The 22,739-nt window shown below is 36.4% G+C and overlaps 1 protein-coding gene across 3 annotated transcripts in view; it reads left to right on the forward strand.

Annotated features, from left to right (window-relative positions):
• The window catches only part of BARD1 (BRCA1 associated RING domain 1), an 87,508-nt gene that overhangs the window by 20,382 nt on the left and 44,387 nt on the right, over nt 1-22,739 (forward strand). For 2 of the 3 annotated variants that reach the window (XM_032278310.1, XM_032278311.1), the window contains 3 exons: nt 7,052-8,229; nt 19,123-19,203; nt 21,485-21,657. In XM_032278310.1, coding sequence (XP_032134201.1) covers nt 7,052-8,229; nt 19,123-19,203; nt 21,485-21,657 — 1,432 coding nt within the window. The remainder of the gene's footprint in view (nt 1-7,051; nt 8,230-19,122; nt 19,204-21,484; nt 21,658-22,739) is intronic. The other variant, XM_032278312.1, reaches the window with a different exon arrangement.

A 22,739-nucleotide genomic window follows, 5' to 3' on the forward strand; every position in this document is an offset into this window, starting at 1 on the left:
CTATAATAGAGAATAATTAGAAAGGCACACAATGTACATCATTATAATCCTTTGATGTAGATTAATGATAGCTAAATCACATTTTCTAATTGCTTCTTTTTTCTATAGTTGATTATTAAATTTTAAGAAAAAACTTGGCTAAGCAGCTCCTTAGTAACACGTGCATCTCTGTTCCTCAATATTTTGTGATGTACTCTGAAATTCAGAGAATAGAATTTTTAAATATTATCATTAAGGAATGTACTGTGCAGAGGAAGGACCAATATTTTTCTTCATGAAATGAATATGATGATTTATCATGCTGAGAGGCAGTCACCCATAAAAACTGTTGGTAGTTGTTAATAACATGATTTATGTTTCAGCAGTAGTGTTTTGTTTTTTACAGTCTTATCTTAGATATTGTCTTAGATATTCAGAATATCTGATAAAATTCGGAATATACAATCATCTTGTTGTCATGCTCCTTTTTTAGTTATACAAGATACATAATTAAAATCTTCTTGAGTAAAGTTATTTATTACCAGATGAATAATAAAATTGTGTTCATATCAATTACATTGAATGTGTTATCTTCATTTACTCATTTATAAGGTAGGATATATGTACACCTGATTATGAAATTTGGTGTCTTTTTAAATTTAGGTTTTTTAGTCAATCGAGTATATTGCTGTTCTATATAAGCCTTAACTTTCCTTTGAAAGCTCAGTTCTACATTTTAAAAGTTTTCAAACATTGAGAACCTCAGGATTTGACATGGTTTTAATTGAAAATGTCATCTGTGTTTAAAATAATTTTTAAAAAAATGAAATACAAGTTATTACAGACTATCAGAGGATTAACCTTTATGTCTTTGTAATCCTGAGCCTTTCTTGAAAGGTAATCCTGGTAACATTTCATTTTGACCTTTCCTATAGACTTGAGATTATATCAGAAATGACTTGGTTTTGAAATCTGCTTATCACTGCAAAGAAAAGACCTTGTTGAATCTAGACATAAAGTCTCTGTGAATGGATACCTCATTGTGATACTTTCCAAGATCCTGTCTTAGTAACACTTTGTGGACCAGGTCATGTTCAGCTATGACATTTAAAGGGTATGTGTAGGAGAGTCTGCCCTTATTCAGATACATACTCCTGCCTCCAGCAGATTTATCAGTTTACTGCCTTTTCAATGTAGTGCTTCCATCTCATCAGCAGGAAGTGATGGCTGCACTTTAGAGTAGAAATCTTTACTCTTTTGCTAGGCAGTGATCATGTCTGAAATTTCTAGAGTTAAGTACTAATTAGTTTTCAAAGCCTGTTTTCACATTTCTTCTTACCTCTTTAAGGTTCTTTTACCTGGTAGATGGTTTTTTTAGAGGTAGGACTTTTATACTCAAGAAAAATAAGGTGAAAGAATAGGCAGAAGAAGCGATTTTGAACTTGAAAGAATTGAGATTATCATTAACAATCTTCTGGTGTATTAATTTTAAGCTGATACAACAATAAAACAAGCTGTTGTGTGTGAATAAAAAATGGCTAAAAGGAAATAAAAAATTGATGATGTACTTTTCTTTTGCTAATAAAGGCATGAGAATGTTGAAAAGAAATTTATTCCCCAAAACAGTAAGAAAATGAAATTAAAATAATGTTGTGTCTCTTAAGTATTAAAAGTTCTTGAGAATAATCACCATCTTAAAATGTTACTGAACACCTTAGTAACATCAGATGTTTATTTTCTATGTGGTGGATGTTGTAGCCCTTAGGATCAAGTCTGGTGACCATTAGTTTTCTTCTTAAAGTACCTTATGTTTAGAACTCCATTCCATTAAAATTTTTCTTTGGTTCTGTAATGTAAGTAAAGTTTTATGCAGAGTTCTTTACAATTTGAATGAAGAGTGACTTCTAAGGAAGAAAAAAAAATTTGGCTAGTTTCTTTTTCTCTCTCTCTTTTTCTCCTCTTTTTTCTTATAATAGGAATAACAAAACATTGTAAGAAGCCTGGCTGGTCAGAGGAGATTATCTATGTTACCCAGGAGAATGTTTCTCAGGCAGTGTGAAATCATTCGTTAATTATTATTGTTGTTAATCTTATCAGGTTTTTGCTGTTTTTTCAACTTTCCTTCCTTTCTTATATTTTATTTTTTATTGTTTTTTTCATTTTCTGAACCTGAAATTACCTTTTGATAATCCAGTTTGTGTAGGGAGATAGAGCACCAGATTAGGAGTTAGGGAACTCCTCCTTTCTTTTCATTTTAACTTTAGTCCTTCATTGTTAAAATGAAAGAATTAGACTCAATGATTTTTAAGTTTTCTTCTAGCTCTTAAAATTAATTTTAACATATCTTACATAAACACTTGTAAAGATGTAGGAAAATATAATCTATTCACTAGTACTTACTGAGCACTGTCTGTGAGCTCACCCTGTGCTGGGCTGACCTAGGTTGATTTTACCTATGTTTACATTGGGTGGGAGGAGAGAATTATAAGGGATAGTTTTTTTTCTTTGAAGAAAATGAATAGCCCAAAGACAAAAACAACGTAAGACAGCTTGAAGCAAGTTGATTGTCAAAATCACAAAAGTGGTTGACTTGTACAATTTGTTAGTGAAGAAAAACGTTACCCTCTTAGGTTCGTTGTATGGGGGCCTATGAATTAAACTGTGAAAAAGATTAGCAAGAGAGAAGATAGATTTTTATTTATGAATGTACATGTGAGTTCACAAAAAAATGTGGCTCTCCAAACAGGTGAAAATGGGGGTTCATACACCTAATTTAATGGGAATAGGTAGAAGGAAAAAAAGTCTTCGATGGCTAATTTTTGTTTTTTTTTTAATACTTTAAGTTCTGGGATACATGTGCAGAACATGTAGGTTTGTTACATGGCACATACATGTGCCATGGTGGTTTGCTGCACCCGACAACCCATCATCTATATTAGGTATTTCTCCAAATGCCATTCTTCCCCTAACTCCCCACCCCCAACAGGCCCTGATGTGTAATGTTTTCCTCTCTGTGTCCATGTGTTCTCATTGTTCAACTCCCACTTATGAGGGAGAACATGCTGTGTGTGTTTTTCTGTTCCTGTGTTAGTTTGCTGAGAATGATGGTTTCCAGATTCATCCATATCCCTGCAAAGGGCATAAACTCTTCCTTTTTTAATGGTTACATAGTATTCCATAGTTTATCTAGTCTGTCATTTGGGTTGCTTCCAAGTCTTTGCTATTGTGAACAATGCCGCAATAAACATACATGTGCATGTGTCTTCTTAGTAGAATGATTTATAATCCTTTGAGTATATATCCAGTAATGGGATTGCTGGGTCATATGGTATTTCTGGTTCTAGATCCTTGAGGAATCCCCACACTGTCTTCCACATTGGTTGAACTTACACTCTTACCAACAGTGTAAAAGCATTCCTATTTCTCTACATCCTCTCCACCATCTGTTGTTTTCTGACTTTTTAATGATCACCATTCTCACTGGCTTGAGATGGTATCTCATTGTGGTTTTAATTTGCATTTCTCTAATGACCAGTGATGATGAACTTTTGTTGGCCACACAAATGTCTTTTTGAGAAGTGTCTGTTCATATCCTTTGCCTACTTTTTGATGGGGTTGGTTGTTTTTTTCTTGTAAATTTGTTTAAGTTCTTTGTAGGCTCTAGATATTAGCCCTTTGTCTGATGGGTAGATTGCAAAAATTCTCTCCCATTCTGTAGGTTGTCTGTTCACTCTGATGATGGTTTCTTTTGCTGTGCAGAAGCTCTTTAGTTTAATTAGATCCCATTTGTCAATTTTGGCTTTTGTTGCCATTTCTTTTGGTGTTTTAGTCATGAAGTCTTTGCCCATGCCTATATCCTGAATGGTATTGCCTAGGTTTTCTGCAAGGGTGTTTATTGTTTTAGGTCTTATGTTTAATTCTTTAATCTATCTTGAGTTAATTTTTGTTTAAGGTGTAAAGAAGGGGTCCAGTTTCTGTTTTTTGCATATGGCTAGCCAGTTTTCCCAACACCGCTTATTAAATAGAGAATCTTTTCCCCATTGCTAGCTGTTCTCAGTTTTGTCAAAGATGAGATGGCTGAAGATGTGTGGCATTGTTTCTGAGGCCTCTATTTGTTCCATTGGTCTATATATCTGTTTTGGTACCAGTATCATGCTGTTTTGGTTACTGTAGCCTTGTAGTATATTTTGAAGTCAGGTAGCGCGATGCCTCCGGCTTTGTTCTTTTTGCTTAGGATTATCATGGCTATGCAGCCCCTTTTATGATTCCATATGAAATTTAAAGTAGTTTTTTCTAAATCTGTGAAGACAGTCAGTGGTAGCTTGATGGGGATAGCATTGAATCTATAAATTACTTTGGGTAGTGTGGCCATTTTCATGATAATTGATTCTTCCTATCCATGAACCTGGAATGTTTTTTCATTTAGAACAAATGGCTTTCTAGGGGAACATGCGAGATAAGAAAGTTTGTAATGATGTTTGTTTATGCAGATGTGAGTGGTCTTCTCTGTCTTTTTTCCAATAAATCTCCCGTGAAAGGGGATGTCTGGCCGCCTTAACTCCCAGAAGTTTCTGTCTTCAGTCAGCTAAGAAAGGTCCAAAAAGTCTTTGGTCTTTATTCATTTAATCTCAGATGTCTTTTTAGTTTAAAATAATCTTCATAGTACCTCTGGAAGTCTAAGTGGTCCCCACAAATTTATATATTGTTTCTTAAGCGTCTAGTAATGCCACCTGACTTACATAAAAACACTTTCGTGTTTTTCCATTGCTCTTAGTTTGAGTATGGAATTCCTTAACATTACCAGCAAGACCTTGCATGATCTATTGCCTATTCTCATCTTTTTTTTGTTGTTTTTTTGAATTCAAGTTCTGGGATACATGTGCAGAATGTGCAGGTTTATCACATAAGTATACATGTGCCACGGTTGTTTGCTGTACCTATCATCCCGTCATGCATTAGGTATTTGTGCTAATGCTATCCCTCCCCTTGCCCTCCACCCTCCAACAGGTCCTGGTGTGTGATATTCCCCTCCCTATGTCCATGTGTTCTCATTTTTCAACTCCCACTTATAAATGAGAACATGAGGTTTTTGGTTTTCCATTCCTGTTTAGTTTACTGAGAGTGATGGCTTCCAGCTTCATCCATGTCCTTGCAAAGGACATATACTGATTCTTTTTTATGGCTGCATAGTATTCCATGGTGTGTATGTGCCACATTTTTTTTATAAACCACTTTCTTCCTTGATCTCTGTAAGTGAGGTGTATTGGCCATCCTTTAGTCCCTTAAATTTATTACAGTTGCCCCTTGAACAAATAGGCTTGAGCTACATGGGTCCGCTTACATACAGGTATTTTTCAGTCAAATGCAGATGGAAAATACAGTATTCATGGCATGCAAAACACAAGTATATGGAAGGTTGACATTTTCTATGCACTGGTTCTCCAGAAGTGAGTGCAGGAATTGAGTATGTGGGGATTTTGATATCTGAGGGAGTCTTCAAACCAGATCCCCAGTAATATGGAGGAACGACTGTGTATGCTCTGTGCTATTGGGCGTTTGAGCATTTTATCATCTCCCTCTTGCCTCTTGGTCTAGTTAACTTGTGATCTTTTAGAATGCTTTTTGCCATTTCTACTACTACAACACTTGTCAGGGTCAATATTATTTCCTATTGGATGATAGCCACATAATCGGTTATTGTTTCTACTCTTTTCTTTCTAAAGTTACTCCACGTGGCAGTCAGAGTGATAATTCTAAAGTATAAAACATGATATCCCTTTTCTGCATTGTATGCGAGATCCACAGGACTGTTTCCTTTTCATCATTTACGTCTCAGCTCAAAAATCGGCTTCTTCTTAATGCATTCCTTGATAACCTCAATTAAAGTAGCAGGTGATTATAAAGAAGAGTATCTCTCACAAAATGTGGCACATTGTCTACATACAGACAATTTTTTTTTTCTTTTTTAAAACTCTACTGAATCTTTGTATATTCTGTCTACTCTTAATAGAATCTTTGTGTTTTAATTCTTGATTATAATTCTATATTTTTAAAAAGTGTTTAGAAAGTATTTTATATATATGTAGAAAATGTATACATATGTTTTCTAAGTGTATAGTTTAATGAATTTGCACAAACTGAACTCACCCAGAACAAAAGCAATACCCTGGAAGCCCCTCTTGTGCCCCCTTCCAGTCACTGCTTCTTTTCCCTATAGGGATAACCAACTACTCTTCTGACTTAACACATTAAATTAGTTTTGGCTGTTTTATATTTGATGTAAATGAAAACATATAATGTGTATGTAGCTTCTTTTGCATAGGAGTTTATGTTTGAGTATGTAGTTATTGTTCATTCATTCTTACTCATCTCTGGTTACACAGCTTGAAATGTAAGATGTACCTAAAGGAACATGACTATTATCTTTAATCCCCGGGATTCATTTTGTCCTAGATAAGTCTTGAAATCAGATTGTATGAGTCCTCCGACTTTGTTCTTCAGTATTATGTTGGCCATTCTAAGTCTTTTGCCTTTCCAAATTATAGTACCTTCCTTTTTCCATGTCAATTGTGTAATTGCTTGTTGAGTTTTACAAGCAAGCATACTCGAATTTACATTGGGATTTGTTATATCTGTAAATCTGTTCAGAGGAATCGGCATCTTAACAATATTGTTATAGTTCATGAACATGGTGTATCTCTCCATCTGTGTAGAATTTCTTTAATAAGTATTTTATAAATTTTAGCAAACAGAACTTACCCATATTCTGGTAGATTTGTACTTAAGTATTTTATGGGGTTTTTTTTTTTTTTTTTTTTTTTGGTACTGTATTTGGAATATAAGTTTCATGTTTTGTTCTCTGCGCTATCATCAGTCTGTAAGATACAGCGCAAAGTCTTTATTGAATGAGTGTCTGTCTGCTGTCAAAGAGTTCATACTCTAGGAGCTGAGAAAGAAGTACACAATTAAAAGATGATACAATTTGACGGAACTATTAAAAAAAATTCTGTGGGAGCTCCAGGTGGGAGCAATAAAGTTCATGTAACAGATTTCTTTTTCTTTTTGCTTTCAGATTTGAAAGAAGATAAACCTAGGACAAGGTTATTTAATGATGCAGAAAACAAGAAGAATTCAATTAAAATGTGGTTTAGCCCACGAAGTAAGAAAGTCAGATATGTTGTGAGTAAAGTTTCAGTGCAGACCCAACCTGAAATAAAAAAAGATGTAAATGCTCAGCAAGACTCAATGTATGAATTTGTTTCCACAACTCCTCCTGCAGATGTTTCTGAGAAGGCTAAAAAGCCTTCTGCAAGATCTCTAAAAAAGCAAAAAAAGAAAACTTTAGCTGAAATCAACCAAAAATGGAATTTACAGGCGGAAAAAGAAGATGGCAAATTTGACTCCAAAGAGGAATCGAAGCAAAAGCTGGTATCCTTCTGTAGCCAACCATCCGTTATCACCAGCCCTGAGATAAATGGTGAAATAGACTTACTAGCAAGTGGCTCCTTGACAGAATCTGAATGTTTTGGAAGTTTAACTGAAGTCTCTTTACCATTGGCTGAGCAAATAGACTCTCCAGACACTAACAGCAGGAATGAAGTAGTGACTCCTGAAAAGGTCTGCAAAGATTATCTTACATGTAAGAAATCTTTGCCATTAGAAAATAATGGAAAACGTGGTCAAGACAATAGACTTTCCATTCCCGTTTCTAAGAGATGTAGAAGCAGCAATCTGAACACCAGTGGAGATTTTGTTAAGCAAATGGTGCCCTCAGAAAATATTCCATTGCCTCAAAGTTCTCCAGACATTAAGAGCAAGAATGAAGTAGTGACTCCTGAGAAGGTCTGCAAAAATTATCTTACATCTAAGAAATCTTTGCCATTAGAAAATAATGGAAAATGTGGCCAACACAATAGACGTTCCAGTCCCATTTCTAAGAGATGTAGAAGCAGCATTCTGAGCACCAGTGGAGATTTTGTTAAGCAAATGGTGCCCTCAGAAAATATGCCATTACCTGAAAGTTCTTCGCCACCTTCACGCAAACGTAAAGTTCATGGTACATCGGGGAGGAAAAACAGTAATATGTCAGATGAATTCATTAGTCTTTCACCAGGTACACCACCTTCTACATTAAATAGTTCAAGGTACAGACAAGTGACATCTAGCCCCTCAGCAATGAAACTGTTACCCAATATGGCTGTGAAAAGAAATCATAGAGGAGAGACTTTGCTCCATATTGCTTCTATTAAGGTAGGATGCTTACTCTGAAATACCATCTCAGAATGAGGCCAACTATAAAGCAGTTTCTTTGCAGTTTGTGAAAGAGGGCGTAAGATTGCTAGGATAATTAACCTTTCACAGGCATGATACTTCCTCTGAACCAGAGAAGCAAAATTCACAGGGACAACATTTCTACTTCAGTTGGAGCAGTGGCCCCTGAGTCTGGACAGCATGATTTTGTAGGAAAAAAACGATATTTGAATATTTCAGCTTCTACTTTGCCAAGTGCTTTTGCTTTTGTCTATTTTATCTTCAGTTTTTATCATTTTGTTTACCTGGTCTCATGCTTTATGAATGTAGACAATTGCTAAGTTATTACAGGCAACAATGTTTACTTAATAAAAGAGCCCACTAAAATTTGGAAGGTTGAAAGATGTGTTCTGTACATTTCTCTAGTGACCTGGACATTTGACTATTAGAAATGGCTACTCTGTTTAAAAAAAAAAAAAAGAAAAAGAAAAAAGGCCAGGCATAGTGGCTTACACCTGTAATCCAAGCACTTTAGAGGCAAAGGCGGGCAGATCACCTGAGGTCAGGAGTTCAAGACCAGCCTGACCAACGTGGTGAAACCCCATCTTTTAAAAAAAAAAAAAAAAAAAAGAAATGGCTACTCTGGTTCACCACACAGGAGCTGTTTTTTGCCCTACAATCAGCCATTTCTTTTTACTGACCCATTCATTGACATTAATTCTCTTTAATTATTGCCTCAACACCTGGGATATGGCAGCGTTTTTTGGAACCTGGCCTGTTTTCTGAACACTTGGCAGTAGTTAATCTTTGAAATTGACATAAATACTACAAATTAAACAGAGCAGTAAGCACCATAGCTTTATAGGCTTTGCTCTGTGATTTCATGCAAGTTTTAGGAAAGTGTGATATGGTGGACCCCTTAGTACTAAATTACGATAGCTTTCATGCTCTCTCAGTGACTTTACATAGTAAATTCACCCAGGAAATCCTTTGGTCTTCTGGATGGGTAGAGAACTTTGGGATGTCTGGGAGGAACCACCTGGAGGCCCACAAATATAAGACTGGTGGGCAACATTAAACATTTGGGAAGAACATGGAGTAGGAGTAGACATTGAGTATGGTCTCAAGATTTCTGTATTTCTGTCTGGAGAAAGAGCATAGTACAAAATGAGCTTATCATAACTGCTGCTGGTTCATTTTTCTTGCTTTTCTTCCAGATTAATGAGAAATACAGTCAGCTCTGTGTATCTGTGTGTTCTGTGTTTATGGAGTCAACCAACTCCAGATCAAAAATATTTGGGGAAAAACCAGTAACAATATGTAATAAAAAGTAATGCAAATTTTAAAATATCATGTAATTATTTACATAGCATTTGTATGATATTACTTATATAAGTAATAGGTGATTTAAAGTATACTGGAGGGTCTGTGTAGGTTATTTGCAAATACATCATCTTATGTGAGGAATCTGTGGATTTTCGTATCTGCTGGGATTCTGGAACCAATTCCTCACAGATACTGAGGCATGACTGTACTCTATTTCTGATACCAGTGAGGCAGGGACCTTACAATATGACCACATGTCCTTGGGACAACTTGAATTTTTGAACTTGTCTCTGGTTGTGTTTTAGTTTGATTTCTCGAAACCTTGACTTGCAAAATAAGACTTTTTTTGTCATCTTTGTTATATATATGCATATTATACATACATATAAGCTATTCTAATCTTAACAAAGTTATTAATGCTTCGTAGACGTAAGTAGCTAATGTAATTATTTTTGTTCATTTTTCTGACTAATATATAATACTTTATATATTTTGCTTTCTGGGAATTTTCAGACCATCAGGTAAGCATTTACTTATATTGGTGGAGACTTTTTCTTCTAACTGTAAGAATAATTTATCTCTATTAATCAGGATCCCTAGGGTCTAGGCCAGAGTTTTGTAAATTCTTTCTTAAAGGGGCAGTTAGAGTAAATATTTTCATCTTTGCAGGCCATGAAGTCTCTGTCATAGCTATTCAACTCTGCTGTCATAGTGCAAAAGTAGCCATAGACAATATGCAAACTAGTAATTTTTTACATACAAAATCGGGTGACTGGCTGACAGGCCATAGTTTGCCTACTCTTGGTCTAGGCATGGGAAGAAACTGTAATAGAATATTAAATCAGGAAAAAATGATAGCATACTCCTGTCTTGGTGAATTTTCTTTATTGATATGTTCGAGATTGCTTCATATGAGTTTTGTCAGTTTACTTAGAGTTTTGCCAGAATTAGAATAATCCATCTTTATTTCTTTGAACTTAATTATTAAATGCAATTATTGTCACTAGTTGTCAGATTATGTTATGGTACATTTTTAAAAAGTTAATTGATTTTTATTGTTTGTTAAATCACCAATTAATAGTGTCCTTTAAAATTTTTTTTGAGTTGAATATATGCCTCTTACCTTAGCTTTATTTTAATAGACAGATTCTTAAAATCAGTAGATTTGTTAGTATGTGTGTGTGTATATATATATATATATTTTTTTTTTTTTTTTTTTTTTGGAGAGAGAGTCTCACTCTCACCCAAGCTGGAATGCAGTGGCATGATCTTGGCTCATTGCAACCTCTGCCTCCTGGGTTCAGGCAACTCTCCTGCCTCAGCCTCCCGAGAAGCTGAGATTACAGGCACCTGCCACCCCACCTAGCTAATTTTTATATTTTTAGTAGAGACGGGGTTTTGCCATGTTGGCCAGGCTGATCTCTAACTCCTGACCTCAGGTGATCTGCCCACCTCGGCCTCCCAAAGTGCTGGGATTATAGGCATGAGCCACCACATCCAGCCAGTCTTTTTAGATGAGATGTGAGGGTTGTTTCCAGGTTCTAGAGATTGTCACATTCCTTAGTTTGTGGTCTTCTTCTTCTTCTTTTTGTTTTTTCTCCACTGATAAGAAATGTCTCCTGCCAGAGGTCCTCTTCTTTATCTTCAAATCCAGCAGCAGCAGACTGAGCTCTTCACACATCTCATCTTTCTGACATAGCTAGGAAACACACTCTGCTTTTAAGGATTCATATGATTAAATTGGGCTGCCTAAGAAATGCAGAATAATCTCCCCATCTCACGGTGTGTACCCTTAATTACATTGCATTGTTCCTTTCACCATGTAAAGTAACATATTCACAGGTTCTGGGGATTATTAGTGTGGACATCATAACTTTTTGACCACACCACTGAAGTAGCTTTCCAATTTCTTGCACGAATTTCCCTTTGTATTTCCTGGAGTCAGTTCTATATGTAATAGCCAGAGTTACATATGCAATCTGACTGAAGTCAAAATTGTCATTTCTCTGCTCTCCAATCAATAACTCGTTTTTCTATTCCTCTTCCTATTTGAATATCTTCTTAACTCATGTTCCTATTTGAATGTCTGCATCACCTGTGTTAAACTGCTATTGAAAACACTGTGTGATGAATGGGAGATTTTTATGAGAAAGCATTGTGCCTAAGTAGAAACTAAGATAAATACTCATCATTTATTCTTCTGACTTATTGCCACAGTTACTCTTGCACCAACCCAAGAAAAAAACAAAATACTAAAGACATAGAGAAAATTTTCTATTTTCTATTTGTCACCTTTGCTTGAGAATTTATACCATACTGACCTTCCCCTTTTCCTCCCCCACATCCCCCCACCAAGTTCTCTAGCACAAATTCTTAAAATGGCAATGATCACTCATAATTTAAGCCCCAGCAATGACTTACTGTGGAATAGAAGAATGGCTTGAAGATGGCATATCATGATGTATTAGTGATGTGGACATAGTGGGTAATGTTTTGAAGGCAACTTGCAAGCATGGTATGCTTAGAACAAATCAAAGGTGGTGAAGATCCCCTGGGCAGGGAGAAGATCCCTTGTGAAGAGTCTCATTCAGAGGTTAACTTTGTAGTTTATTATACTGTAATGCAGTCATGTTATATTGTGTGTGTGATTATGTATCCTTCATGGTAGCTTCATGAGAAGGTAGCAAAGGACACAAAAGCAGCCTTGGCATATGTGATATTTTCAGGAGTTTAATCTCTAAACACCTCTTGGAGTCAGTATCTGTTTTTTCCCCTCTGTCATCCCCCACATATGTAGAAGTCTGCTTTAGTAATACCAGTAACTTACTGTACCATTAACTAGGTTATCAGAATTATCTGTTAAATTACAGGCATACCTCCTTTAATTGCACTTCACTTTTTTTGTGCTTCGCAGGTACAGTTTTGTTTTTGTGTTTTTTGACAATCCTGCATTAAGCAAGCCTATCTGTGCTGGGTTTTTTTTTTTTTTTTTCTTTTTTTTTTAACAGCATGTGCTCAGTATGTCTCTGTGTCACATTTTGGTAATTCTCACAATGTTTCAAATCTTTTCACTACTCTTGTATCTGTTACGGTGATCTGTGATCAGTCATGTTTGATGTTACTGTTGTAATTGCATTGGGGCACCACAAACCCTACCCATGTAACGCGGCAAACTTAATTGATAAATGTTGTCTTTTCTGACTTACTGGTAGTTCTCCCATCTCTCTCCGTTTGAATCCCTATTCCCTGGGACACAACAATATTGAATTTAGGCCAAGTAACAACCCTACAATGGCCTCTAAGTTTTTAAGTGAAGAGTCGCTCATCTCTTCCTTTATATAAGAAACTAGAAATGAAGAGTGAGGAAGGCATGTTGAAAGCTGAGATAGGCCAAAAGCTAGGCCTCTTGCCAAACAGCCAATTTGTGAATGCAAAGAAAACGTTCTTTAAGAAAATTAAAAGTGCTACTCTAGTGAATACACAAATGAGATGAAAGCACACCCACCTTATTGCTGATATGAGGAGAGCTGGATGGTCTGGATAGATGATTGAACCAACCTCAGTATTTCCTTAAGCCAAACCTTACTCCAGAGCAAGATCCTAAATCTCTTCAATTCTGTGAACGCTGTGAGAGATGAGAAAGCTATAGAAGAAAAGTTGGAAGCTAGCTAGGTTCATAAAGTTGAAGGAAAAAAGCCGTCTCCATAACATAAAAATGCAAGTTGAAACAAGTGCTGATGGAGAAACTGCAGCAGGCTATCCAGAAGATCTAGCCAAGGTAATTAATGAGAAAGTGGCACACTAACCCACAGATTTCAGTGAAGTTGAAACAGCCTTCTATTGGAAGAATATTCCATCTTGGTCTTTCAAAGCTAGAAAGGAGTAGTCAATGCCTGGCTTCAAAACCTCAAAGAACAGGCTTTCTTGTCGGGAGCTGATGCAGCTGGTGACTTGAAGTTGAAGCCAATGCTCATTTACCATTTGAAACAACAAATCCTGGGTGAGAGCACATCTTGACAGCATGGTTTACTAAATAATTTAAGCCCCCTGTTGAGAACTACTGCTCAAGAAAGAGGCAAAATTTTACTAATTGACAGTGCACCTAGTCACCCAAGTGTTCTGGTGAAGATGTATGAGAAAATTAATGCTGTTTTCATGCCTGCCAACAAAACATCAATTCTATAGCCCATGGATTAAGGAGTCATTTTTACTTTCAAGCCTTATTACTTAAAAAAAAAATACATTTTATAAGGCTATAGCTGCTATAGATGGGTCCACTGATGGTTCTGGAAATGATTCACTTTTCTAGATGCCATTATCATTGGTGATTCATGAGAGGATATCCAGATGTCAACATTAACAGGAGTTTGGAAGAGAGTCGATTACAGTTTTCATGGATGACTTTGAGTGGTTCAGGACTTCAGTGAAGAAAGTTACTATAGATGTGGTAGAAATAACAAGACAACTAGAATTAGAAATGGAGCCTGAGGATGTGACTGAGTTGCTGTAGTCTCATGGATGAGGCATTGTTTCTTATGGATGAGAAAGCACGTGGTTTCTTTTCTTCAAATGGAATCTACTTCTGGTGAAGATGCTGTGAACATTGTTGAAATTGACAACAAAGGATTTAGAAAATTACTTAATCTTAGTTGATAAAACAGCAGCAGGATTTGAGAGGATTAGCTCCAATCTTGAGAGAAGTTCTACATGGATAAAATACTACCAAACAGCATCACATGCTACAGAGAAATCTTTAATGAAATGAAGTCAGTCAATGTGGCATACTTTATTGTTGTCTTGTTTTAAGAAACTGTTGGCTGGGCGTGACGACTCACGCTTGTAATTCCAGCACTTTCGGAGGCTGAGGTGGGTGGATAACGAGGTAAAGAGATCGAGGCCATCCTGGCCAACATGGCGAAACCCCTTCTCACCTAAAAATACAAAAGTTAGCTGGTTGTGGTGGCATGTGACTGTAATCCCAGCTACTTGGGAGGCCAAGGCAGGAGAATTGCTTGGACCCTGGAGTTGGAGGTTGCAGTGAGCAGAGATCACACCACTGCACTCCAGTCTGGCAACAGAGTGAGACTCCATCTTTAAAAAAACAAAACTGTCACAACCACCCCAACCTTCAACAACCACCTGCTTGCTTAGTCAGCAGCCAGCAGCATCAGGGCAAGACCATCCACCAGCAAAAAGTTTGTCACCATTTTTTAGCAATACAGTTATTTTAAATTAAGGTCTGTTCATTTTCTTTAAGACATAATGCTTTTGCACACTTAGGAGACTACAGTATAGTGTACATATACCTTTTATATGCACTGGGAAACCAAAAGATTCGTGTGTCCTGCTTTACGGCAATATTTACTTTATTGCAGTGGTCTGGAACTGAACTGATAATGTCTCCGAGGTATCCCTGTATTTTATTCAGCAAATTCTGACTAAGAAGCCAGAGAAATATTTAACATTTTTAGAGCTTCATTCCAGATGGTTAATTTTTGTTTGTTTGTTTTAATGGCATCTTTTGCGAAGAAGGGAAGTTTTAGGTTCCTGGTTGGTTCATTTACATGGAAAAGCTTAACCATGCTGGGAAAGCCATTTGTCTTGTACTTGTAATGTTCTGTATTGTCTTTAAGAAAGAAGAGCTAACCTTTATCACAAGGAAAAAGTTTTGTTCTTGTATGTGTGTTTTTGGGAATTTAATTTATATTGCTGGAATATGCGTGGATCTGTAGTATGTACAAATGTGTGAAGGATCTTTCCTTTGAAAAATAAGCAATAAAAGATTCAGTGGGACACACTCATAAAGACTCTTATTTTCAGCCTTCAGTGTATTACTTGAAAATACCAAATTCATTTAACATTTTTAGTAAGGCTTGGCAAATACTTTCCTTAGATAAATTTTTTTTGCTATGGTTTAAGAAAAGTTTAATTATTCTTTCAAGTTGTGAGGAGCCCAAAAATCAGTACTTGAAACTAATTGAAAGAAGCCAGAATCAAAAGTTAATTTATTTCCTGGCTACTTCGTATCAGTTCAAGCTCATCCAGTTACTGTAGACTCTATCTAATTATCATAATTTTATTTATGAGCATGACATTAAATTTACATGAAGTAGAAAGATGAAAATACGACAAACTTTCAAGTACTAGAGAGGAGAAAGCAGATTGGTTGTAAAAAGCAGGCCGTTTGCGAATCAGCTATACAGTTCAAGAGGTGGGTAGAATGTTAACAGAAGACACTTTGATAATATGAAGAGGTGACATGTAAGAAAAATAGCAACGGTCTGGCAACCTTGAAAGAGAGTCTACGTTTATTCTTTAAATTGTCACTCTGTTTCTGTTTGACTATTTCCATGAGACTCTTCCATTTCACAATTGTGTTTATATTATTTTTTGATCTTCTTTAATATGTTTTTTCATTACCACGTAGAATTAGAATGGGGAAATGTTTGAGAAAGTTTTTTTGTGTGTGAGTACTTTCATGTTGAACATAGGGAATGTGTGTGGTTCTGGTGGTTTATCTGCTCACTTTTTACGGGATTGTTATTGAAAAAAATCAAATTTGTATCTTGACAGATATTCCTGCATTCATTTGTAACTGATATGAATATAAAGCAAAAGTTGCAGGGGCTCACACCTGTAATCCCAGTTATTCTGGAAGCTGAGGCAGGAGATTGCTTGAGTCCATTAGTTTGGGCAACACAGGCCCCCATCTCTACAAAAAATAAAAAAATAAGCCAGGCTTCGTGGTATATACCTGTAGTCCCAGCTACTACTCAGGAGATTGAAGCAGGATAATTGTTTGGGCCCAGGAGCTTGAAGTTACAGTGAACTATGCCATTGCACTCCAGTTGCTAAATATATGATAACTTCCTCTAGAAGTATAATAAAATGTTCCTTTTTAAATTTTTTTCCTTGAAACTGGGGCAATTGATTTGAAACCTATGATCCTTTTATGCCCATCGAGCATTTATGGTAATTTTGTTAATTTAGGAGTATAAAAATATATGTTGCATGTGGATTTACTTTTTTAGAAAACTGAAGATTTGCTATATTTGAGAAGCACCCAGAGCATGGAAACAGAGACAATTAGAAATAAAAAGCATTTTTTTTTTCTGAGATGGAGTCTCACTCTGTTTACCCAGGCTGGAGTGCAGTGGCATGATGTCAGCTCACTGCAATCTCTGCCTCCCAGGTTCAAGGAATTCTGCCTCAACCTTCTAAGTAGATAGGATTACAGGTGTGCACCACCAGGCCCAGCTAATTTTTGTATTTTTTGTAGAGATGAGGCTTCACCATGTTGGCCAGGCTGGTCTTGAACTCCTGACCTTGTGATCCACTGACCTCGTGATCCACCTGCCTCGTCCTCCCAAAGTGCTGGGATTATAGGCGTGAGCCACTGCACCCAGTCAGTAAAATTTTTTAAAAAGAAAAAATCAAATGTTAGGAGAATTAGTGATTTCTGCATTGTCAAACCAACAGAGGAAAAAAATCATTTCAGAAAAGAGTACTAGGGGTAGGGGTGGGAGGGGAGAGATTTATTCACTAAAGAAGCACTTCACAAAACTCTTTGAACACAGTGTTATATATGTAACTTCTGTCATCTATGGCTTTTTTTCAGTCTTTTTTAAGAGTACCCTCTGCTAGCTATTTTTGCCTTAATCTTCATGGACTTAGATATTGTACCCTCTCCTGTTATTCTAAAAGAACTGGTTTAGTTATATTTGCAGTGACTGGTGATAATAGTGTAATTTCAAGAAAATTTTTACCTTTGTCCCATGCCATAAATGCCTCCTTCTTCCTGTAGCCTGACATTATTTTACAAAGGGGCGGTATCTCTTATTTTACAGCTAGAGAGTTTTAAAAAGCCTTTAAGAGTTAACTGATACTTAAAACATAATATGTAAGTAAATATAAAAGGCAGATGTCAGATCTTCCCACATTACATGAAGGGAAGAATTTAAGAGACCTTGGTATTAGATAGCTTAAGGATTGTGTGTCTCACTTCTAGGGAAAGGAATAAAAAAGGAGAGAGAGAGGGCAGACTACCTGAGACCAGTTCCCCAGACTTAACTCCTTTGCCAGAGTCTACCTTCACTGGAGGCCGGCAGCAGAAGGAAGCTGTTTTATTTCCTACTTCAAAAGACAGCTTTAAAGTGACCTTAAAGGTCCACTCACTTGTAGTAGGATTTAGTTGGATCATGACACACAAGACACAGAAAGTTCAAAACTGGGAAGGGGACTTTAATTTTAATGCTGTTTAGTAATTGATAATGTCTTAATATTATAAAAGCCAAATTAATATTGTCTGCCTTTATTTTCCTTGCCTTGTGCCTTATTTTAATTCACTTATTCCCCAGATCTTTCTCATCTCATACAAAAAGAGGTGGTGAATTCTAAAGTGAAGTGATTGTACTTGTTACTTTACCCTCATCTTCCTTCTCTCTCCACTGCATTGGTATGCTACTGTTACATCATTGTGTAGATCTCCAGAGTACTGGAATAGGGAAATAGAGAGTGAGAAGTTGAAAACCATTTGTTAGAAGAGATTTGTAAGGTTACATCACGGATTTGCAGAAGCTCTATTTCCTGTAGAGTCAGTTGATAATGGGTGGTGATCTTAGTCTTGAACCGGGCAGGGGGCAGGGGATAAAAATGTAATGCTGATTCCGTGGGCTGGTTTGAATAGGTTGCTACTGATCTCGTCTGCCATTTTAAACAGAGCAACTGTTGCTTTGTAGAAATCGTTGAACAAATAAGGTGAATATAAACTAAATGAACGTATTAGGATGGAGTAACTGCCAATAAAATTACAGTTTTTGGCTGTTCTTTAACTTTGGTTTCACTGAGTAGTCTTCTGGGCTAAACAGTTTTGTCTGTTTTAAACAATACCCAGAAGCCATTGACATATATACTCAAAAATGGTTTTTTTCACAAATAAAATTATGGCTTTTAAAACTTCATTATGAGCAGATGATCTTTAGCTAGTGTCCTTTATTTGTTACCGTGAAATGAATTTTGAATATGGCTTGCTAATAGATTTTGTAGTCTGTATTCAAGCATGACCATATTTCTTGATATCTCAGAATAATTTATGCATAGATAATTTCTTTTTTTGTTTGTTTTATTATTTTTTTTTTGAGACGGAGTCTCATTCTGTGGTCCAGGCTGGAGTGCAGTGGCATGATCTCCACCCCCTGCAACCTCTGCCTCCTGGGCTCAAGAGATTCGCCTGCCTCAGCCTCCCAAGTAGCTGGGATTATGGGGTGGTACTACCATGCCCAACTATTTTTTGTATTTTTAGTAGAGATGGGGTTTCACCATGTTAGGCTGGTCTCAAACTCCTGACTTCAGATAATCCACTCACCTTGGCCTCCCAAAGTACTGGGATTACAGGCGTAAGCCAGCACACCTGGCCTAATGATTTCTTTATTCACTTATGAACAGTAGCCTTAAGAGACAGTGATTTAAGTTTTACTTTATCTTGAAGATAGCATTTGAAAAATCTCAATATTTTCCTTTCTTTCCTTAATGCTTTTTAATTTCTTTCTATTTTGTTCATTTTTCTAGGGCGACATACCTTCCGTTGAATACCTTTTACAAAATGGAAGTGACCCAAATGTTAAAGACCATGCTGGATGGACACCATTGGTATTTGTCTGGTTTTTATTCTCATTCTTTTTATGTTTTACAGTTCTTATATAGTTATGTAGTTGTCTATATATCATCCTCTGCCACATATACTCTTTTTAGTCTGAAGAATTTATGTTTTCATCAAGTATGAGAACATGATTATTTTCCTTCTAGCTTTTCATTTGTGACAGGCAAGAAATTGGTTACCTTTTGACAGACTAGATTTAGGAATCTACTTGTACTATATTGCAGAATTTAGCTAATGTCTGGAGATTACAGCTACAGCTGGCATCAGGCTCCATTGTGTAGCACTGCATGTCACTGGAACCAAATTTCTTGGAACAAAAAGGGGTCAGAGGAACTGGGTATAGGAAAGTGATCACAAGGAAGTAATTCTTACTGAGGGTCTATCTCAGCCTCACTTATACCCTATCCAATTGCAGAGATATAAGGCAGTAGAAATCTTTGCTTACATTAAACAGTTTTAAAAGTCTTTGCTTATTATTAGTAAAAGTGTGAAGCATAATCTGGAAACAGAATGACACAAATACTTGGAAACAATTGCTACGTAGGCTAATTACATTAGGAAAAATAAACGTGAGATTTGAATGCAGCCACAGAAATGTCAGCAAATGAAGTAGATGCCTTCATCCTGTAAACTAGAAATTCAGCCCAGAAATTAAAAAGCTGGGACGGTTTAGTCTGGATCAGTCACTTTGCTGGTTGGACTCTACTGGCCAGCTAACCTTTTCAAAGAAAGGTTAATTTTTTTTCTTCAAAGCTACTAACAAGTTGTAGTAAAGATTGGTTAGTGATTTAGAGGGTTTAATGCCTAATTAGGATTCCTTTCTCCTAAAAATAGACCTACAGATGTTGAGTGTGGTATCACCTATTATGAATTGAAATAGATGTACTTAAAAAGTATAGAATACGAGAGATCTAGTAGAATACAAATTGTTAGTAGTTCATTAAACATAAGGAAAGATTTGTACCTAAGGCATCTTTGAACATTCCATTGTTACCAGGTCAGTCATTCAGCAAGCCCTTTTTGTATTCCTACTCATGTTATTTCTCTTATTAATGACAGCAGTCATACAGCTCTCCGTAGGTTCAGCAAAGCACTCCTTCACAGATACTTTGTTGCATGATATGTGTATGTACTGGTACAGATTTTTATGTATCATCTTGTTATTAAATACATAGTCTTTTTTTTAATGTTTTAAATTTATTGTAGAACAAGGAGCTAAAGTTGGTTTAAAGCTACATTTTCTAGTAAAAAAAAAAAAAAAAAAAAAAAAAAAAAGTGGGCTGGGCGCAGTGGCTCATGCCTGTAATCCCAGCACTTTGGGAGGCCGAGGCAGGCAGATCATGAGGTCAGGAGTTCGGGACCAGTCTGGCCAACATAGTGAAACCCGGTCTCTACTAAAAATACAAAATAAATTAGCCAGATATGGTAGTGTGTGCCTGTAATCCCAGCTACTCAGAAGGCAGAGTCAGGATTATTACATGAACCCTGGAGACAGAGGTTGGGGTGAGCCAAGATTGCACCATTAAACTTCAGCCAGGGCAATAGTGCGAGACTCCATCTCAAAAAAAAAAAAAAGTAAACGTGCTTGACCCAAGGCTCAAATGAATTGCCTTTTCTTTTTTCATGAATTACACAGATCTTTATCAGAAAGATCAGTTAATAGTAACTTTCATTCTGTCAACAACTTAACAGTCTTCATGAGTATTTAGGTAACAGTAAATTTACTGCCTGACATTTACATTTTTCTTTTCTTTTTTTTTTTTTTTTTTTTTCCGTAGAAAGTGATTTATTTAAAGCAGAGGGTGAAAAAGGAGAAGGAGAGAGAAACAGCTAACTCTCACACTGAGTGTGAGAAAGAAAAGCCGCTCTCACACTGAGTGAGGAAAACCGGAGAAGGAAAGTTCCCCTCACACTGAGTGAGAGAATCCAGAAAGATGGAATCCAGGAGAGGGAAGGCAGCTTCCACACTGAGTGGTAGGGAATTGACAGAGAGAGATGGAGTTTAGGAGAGGAAAAGCAGCTTCCACACTGGGTGGAAGTGGACCACAGAGGGGAAATCTGGGAGGGGAAAGAGAGCTCCCGCTATGTGGGAGGGGAGTCCAGAGATCTGGAAATCCAGGAGAGAGAAAGACAGCTTCCACGAAGGGAGTGGTCATAGGAGAAGACCCAAACTTGGAGTCCCGACATTTACATTTTTCTAAAGTATGATATAATATCATTCATTGCTCTTTCTTATCACTTCTTTCACTTATTTTTCAAAAATGTAATTAGCATGAAGCTTGCAATCATGGGCACCTGAAGGTAGTGGAATTATTGCTTCAGCATAAGGCATTGGTGAACACCACTGGGTATCAAAATGACTCACCACTTCACGATGCAGCCAAGAATGGGCACATGGATATAGTCAAGCTGTTACTTTCCTGTGGAGCCTCCAGGAATGCTGTGTAAGTAGTTCAACTTAAAAATTATTGAAAAAATTGACTTATATTCTTGAATCAAGGTATGTGATAAAGCAGAGACTTTAATACTCAAGTTGATGACTTTCTTCTCTTTCACAGCTAAAATTAGATGTGATCATCAGATTCTGCATTTATAATCAGCATTCATGCCCTTTTTCTTTATGATACAATTGGTCCTTCATATTCTTGCGTTTCATATTCGAGATTCAGCCAACTGCAGATCAAAAATATTGGGAAAATATTAATGACAGATTGGATAAAAAAATGTGGTACATATACACCATGAAATACTATGCAGCCACAATAAAGAATGACATCATGTCTTTGGTGGGCACGTGGATGGAGCTGCAGGCCATTTTCCTTAGCAAACTAACACAGGAACAGATAACCAACTACCACATGTTCTCACTTATAAATGGGAGCTCAGTGATGAGAACTCATGAATACAAGTTAAGGAGGGAACAACAGACACTGGGGTTTACTTGAGAGGAGGGTGGGAGAAAGGGGAGGAGCAGAAAAAATACCTATTACTTACCGGGTTCAATACCTGGGTGGTGAAATAATCTGTACAGCATTCCCCCACTACACAAGTTTACCTATATAACCTTCACAACTTAAATAAAAACCTAAAATAAAATAAAAGTTAAATAATAGGGAAAAACAATAAAAAATAATAATTAAGTGAAACAATATAGTATAAATATTTATACAGCATTGCATACTGTTAGGTATTATGAGGAATCTGAAGATTATTTAAAGTATATGGGAGGATATATGTAGTTTACAAGTAAGTACTATGCCATTTTTTATAAGAGACTTGAGCAGCTGCATATTTTGACATCACAGGGGTTGTGGAACCAATTCCCCATGGATACCAACAGGGATGACTGTGCTGACATCTTTGGAGGAGATTCACTTTCTTAATTCCGAAACAATTGTCAAATTAATTTTGGAAGCTTTCATTTAATGGAAAAATTCACTTAGTGTTTATATTCTATAGATTGATTTATTCTTTAATAACTAATTATTGTAGAAATAATTATTTTGTATGCTTCCTAATAGTTTGG

This window comes from Sapajus apella, unplaced genomic scaffold (genome assembly GCF_009761245.1).
Source record: "Sapajus apella isolate SASKATOON/1434 unplaced genomic scaffold, GSC_monkey_1.0 scaffold10, whole genome shotgun sequence".
Lineage (NCBI taxonomy): Eukaryota > Metazoa > Chordata > Mammalia > Primates > Cebidae > Sapajus > Sapajus apella.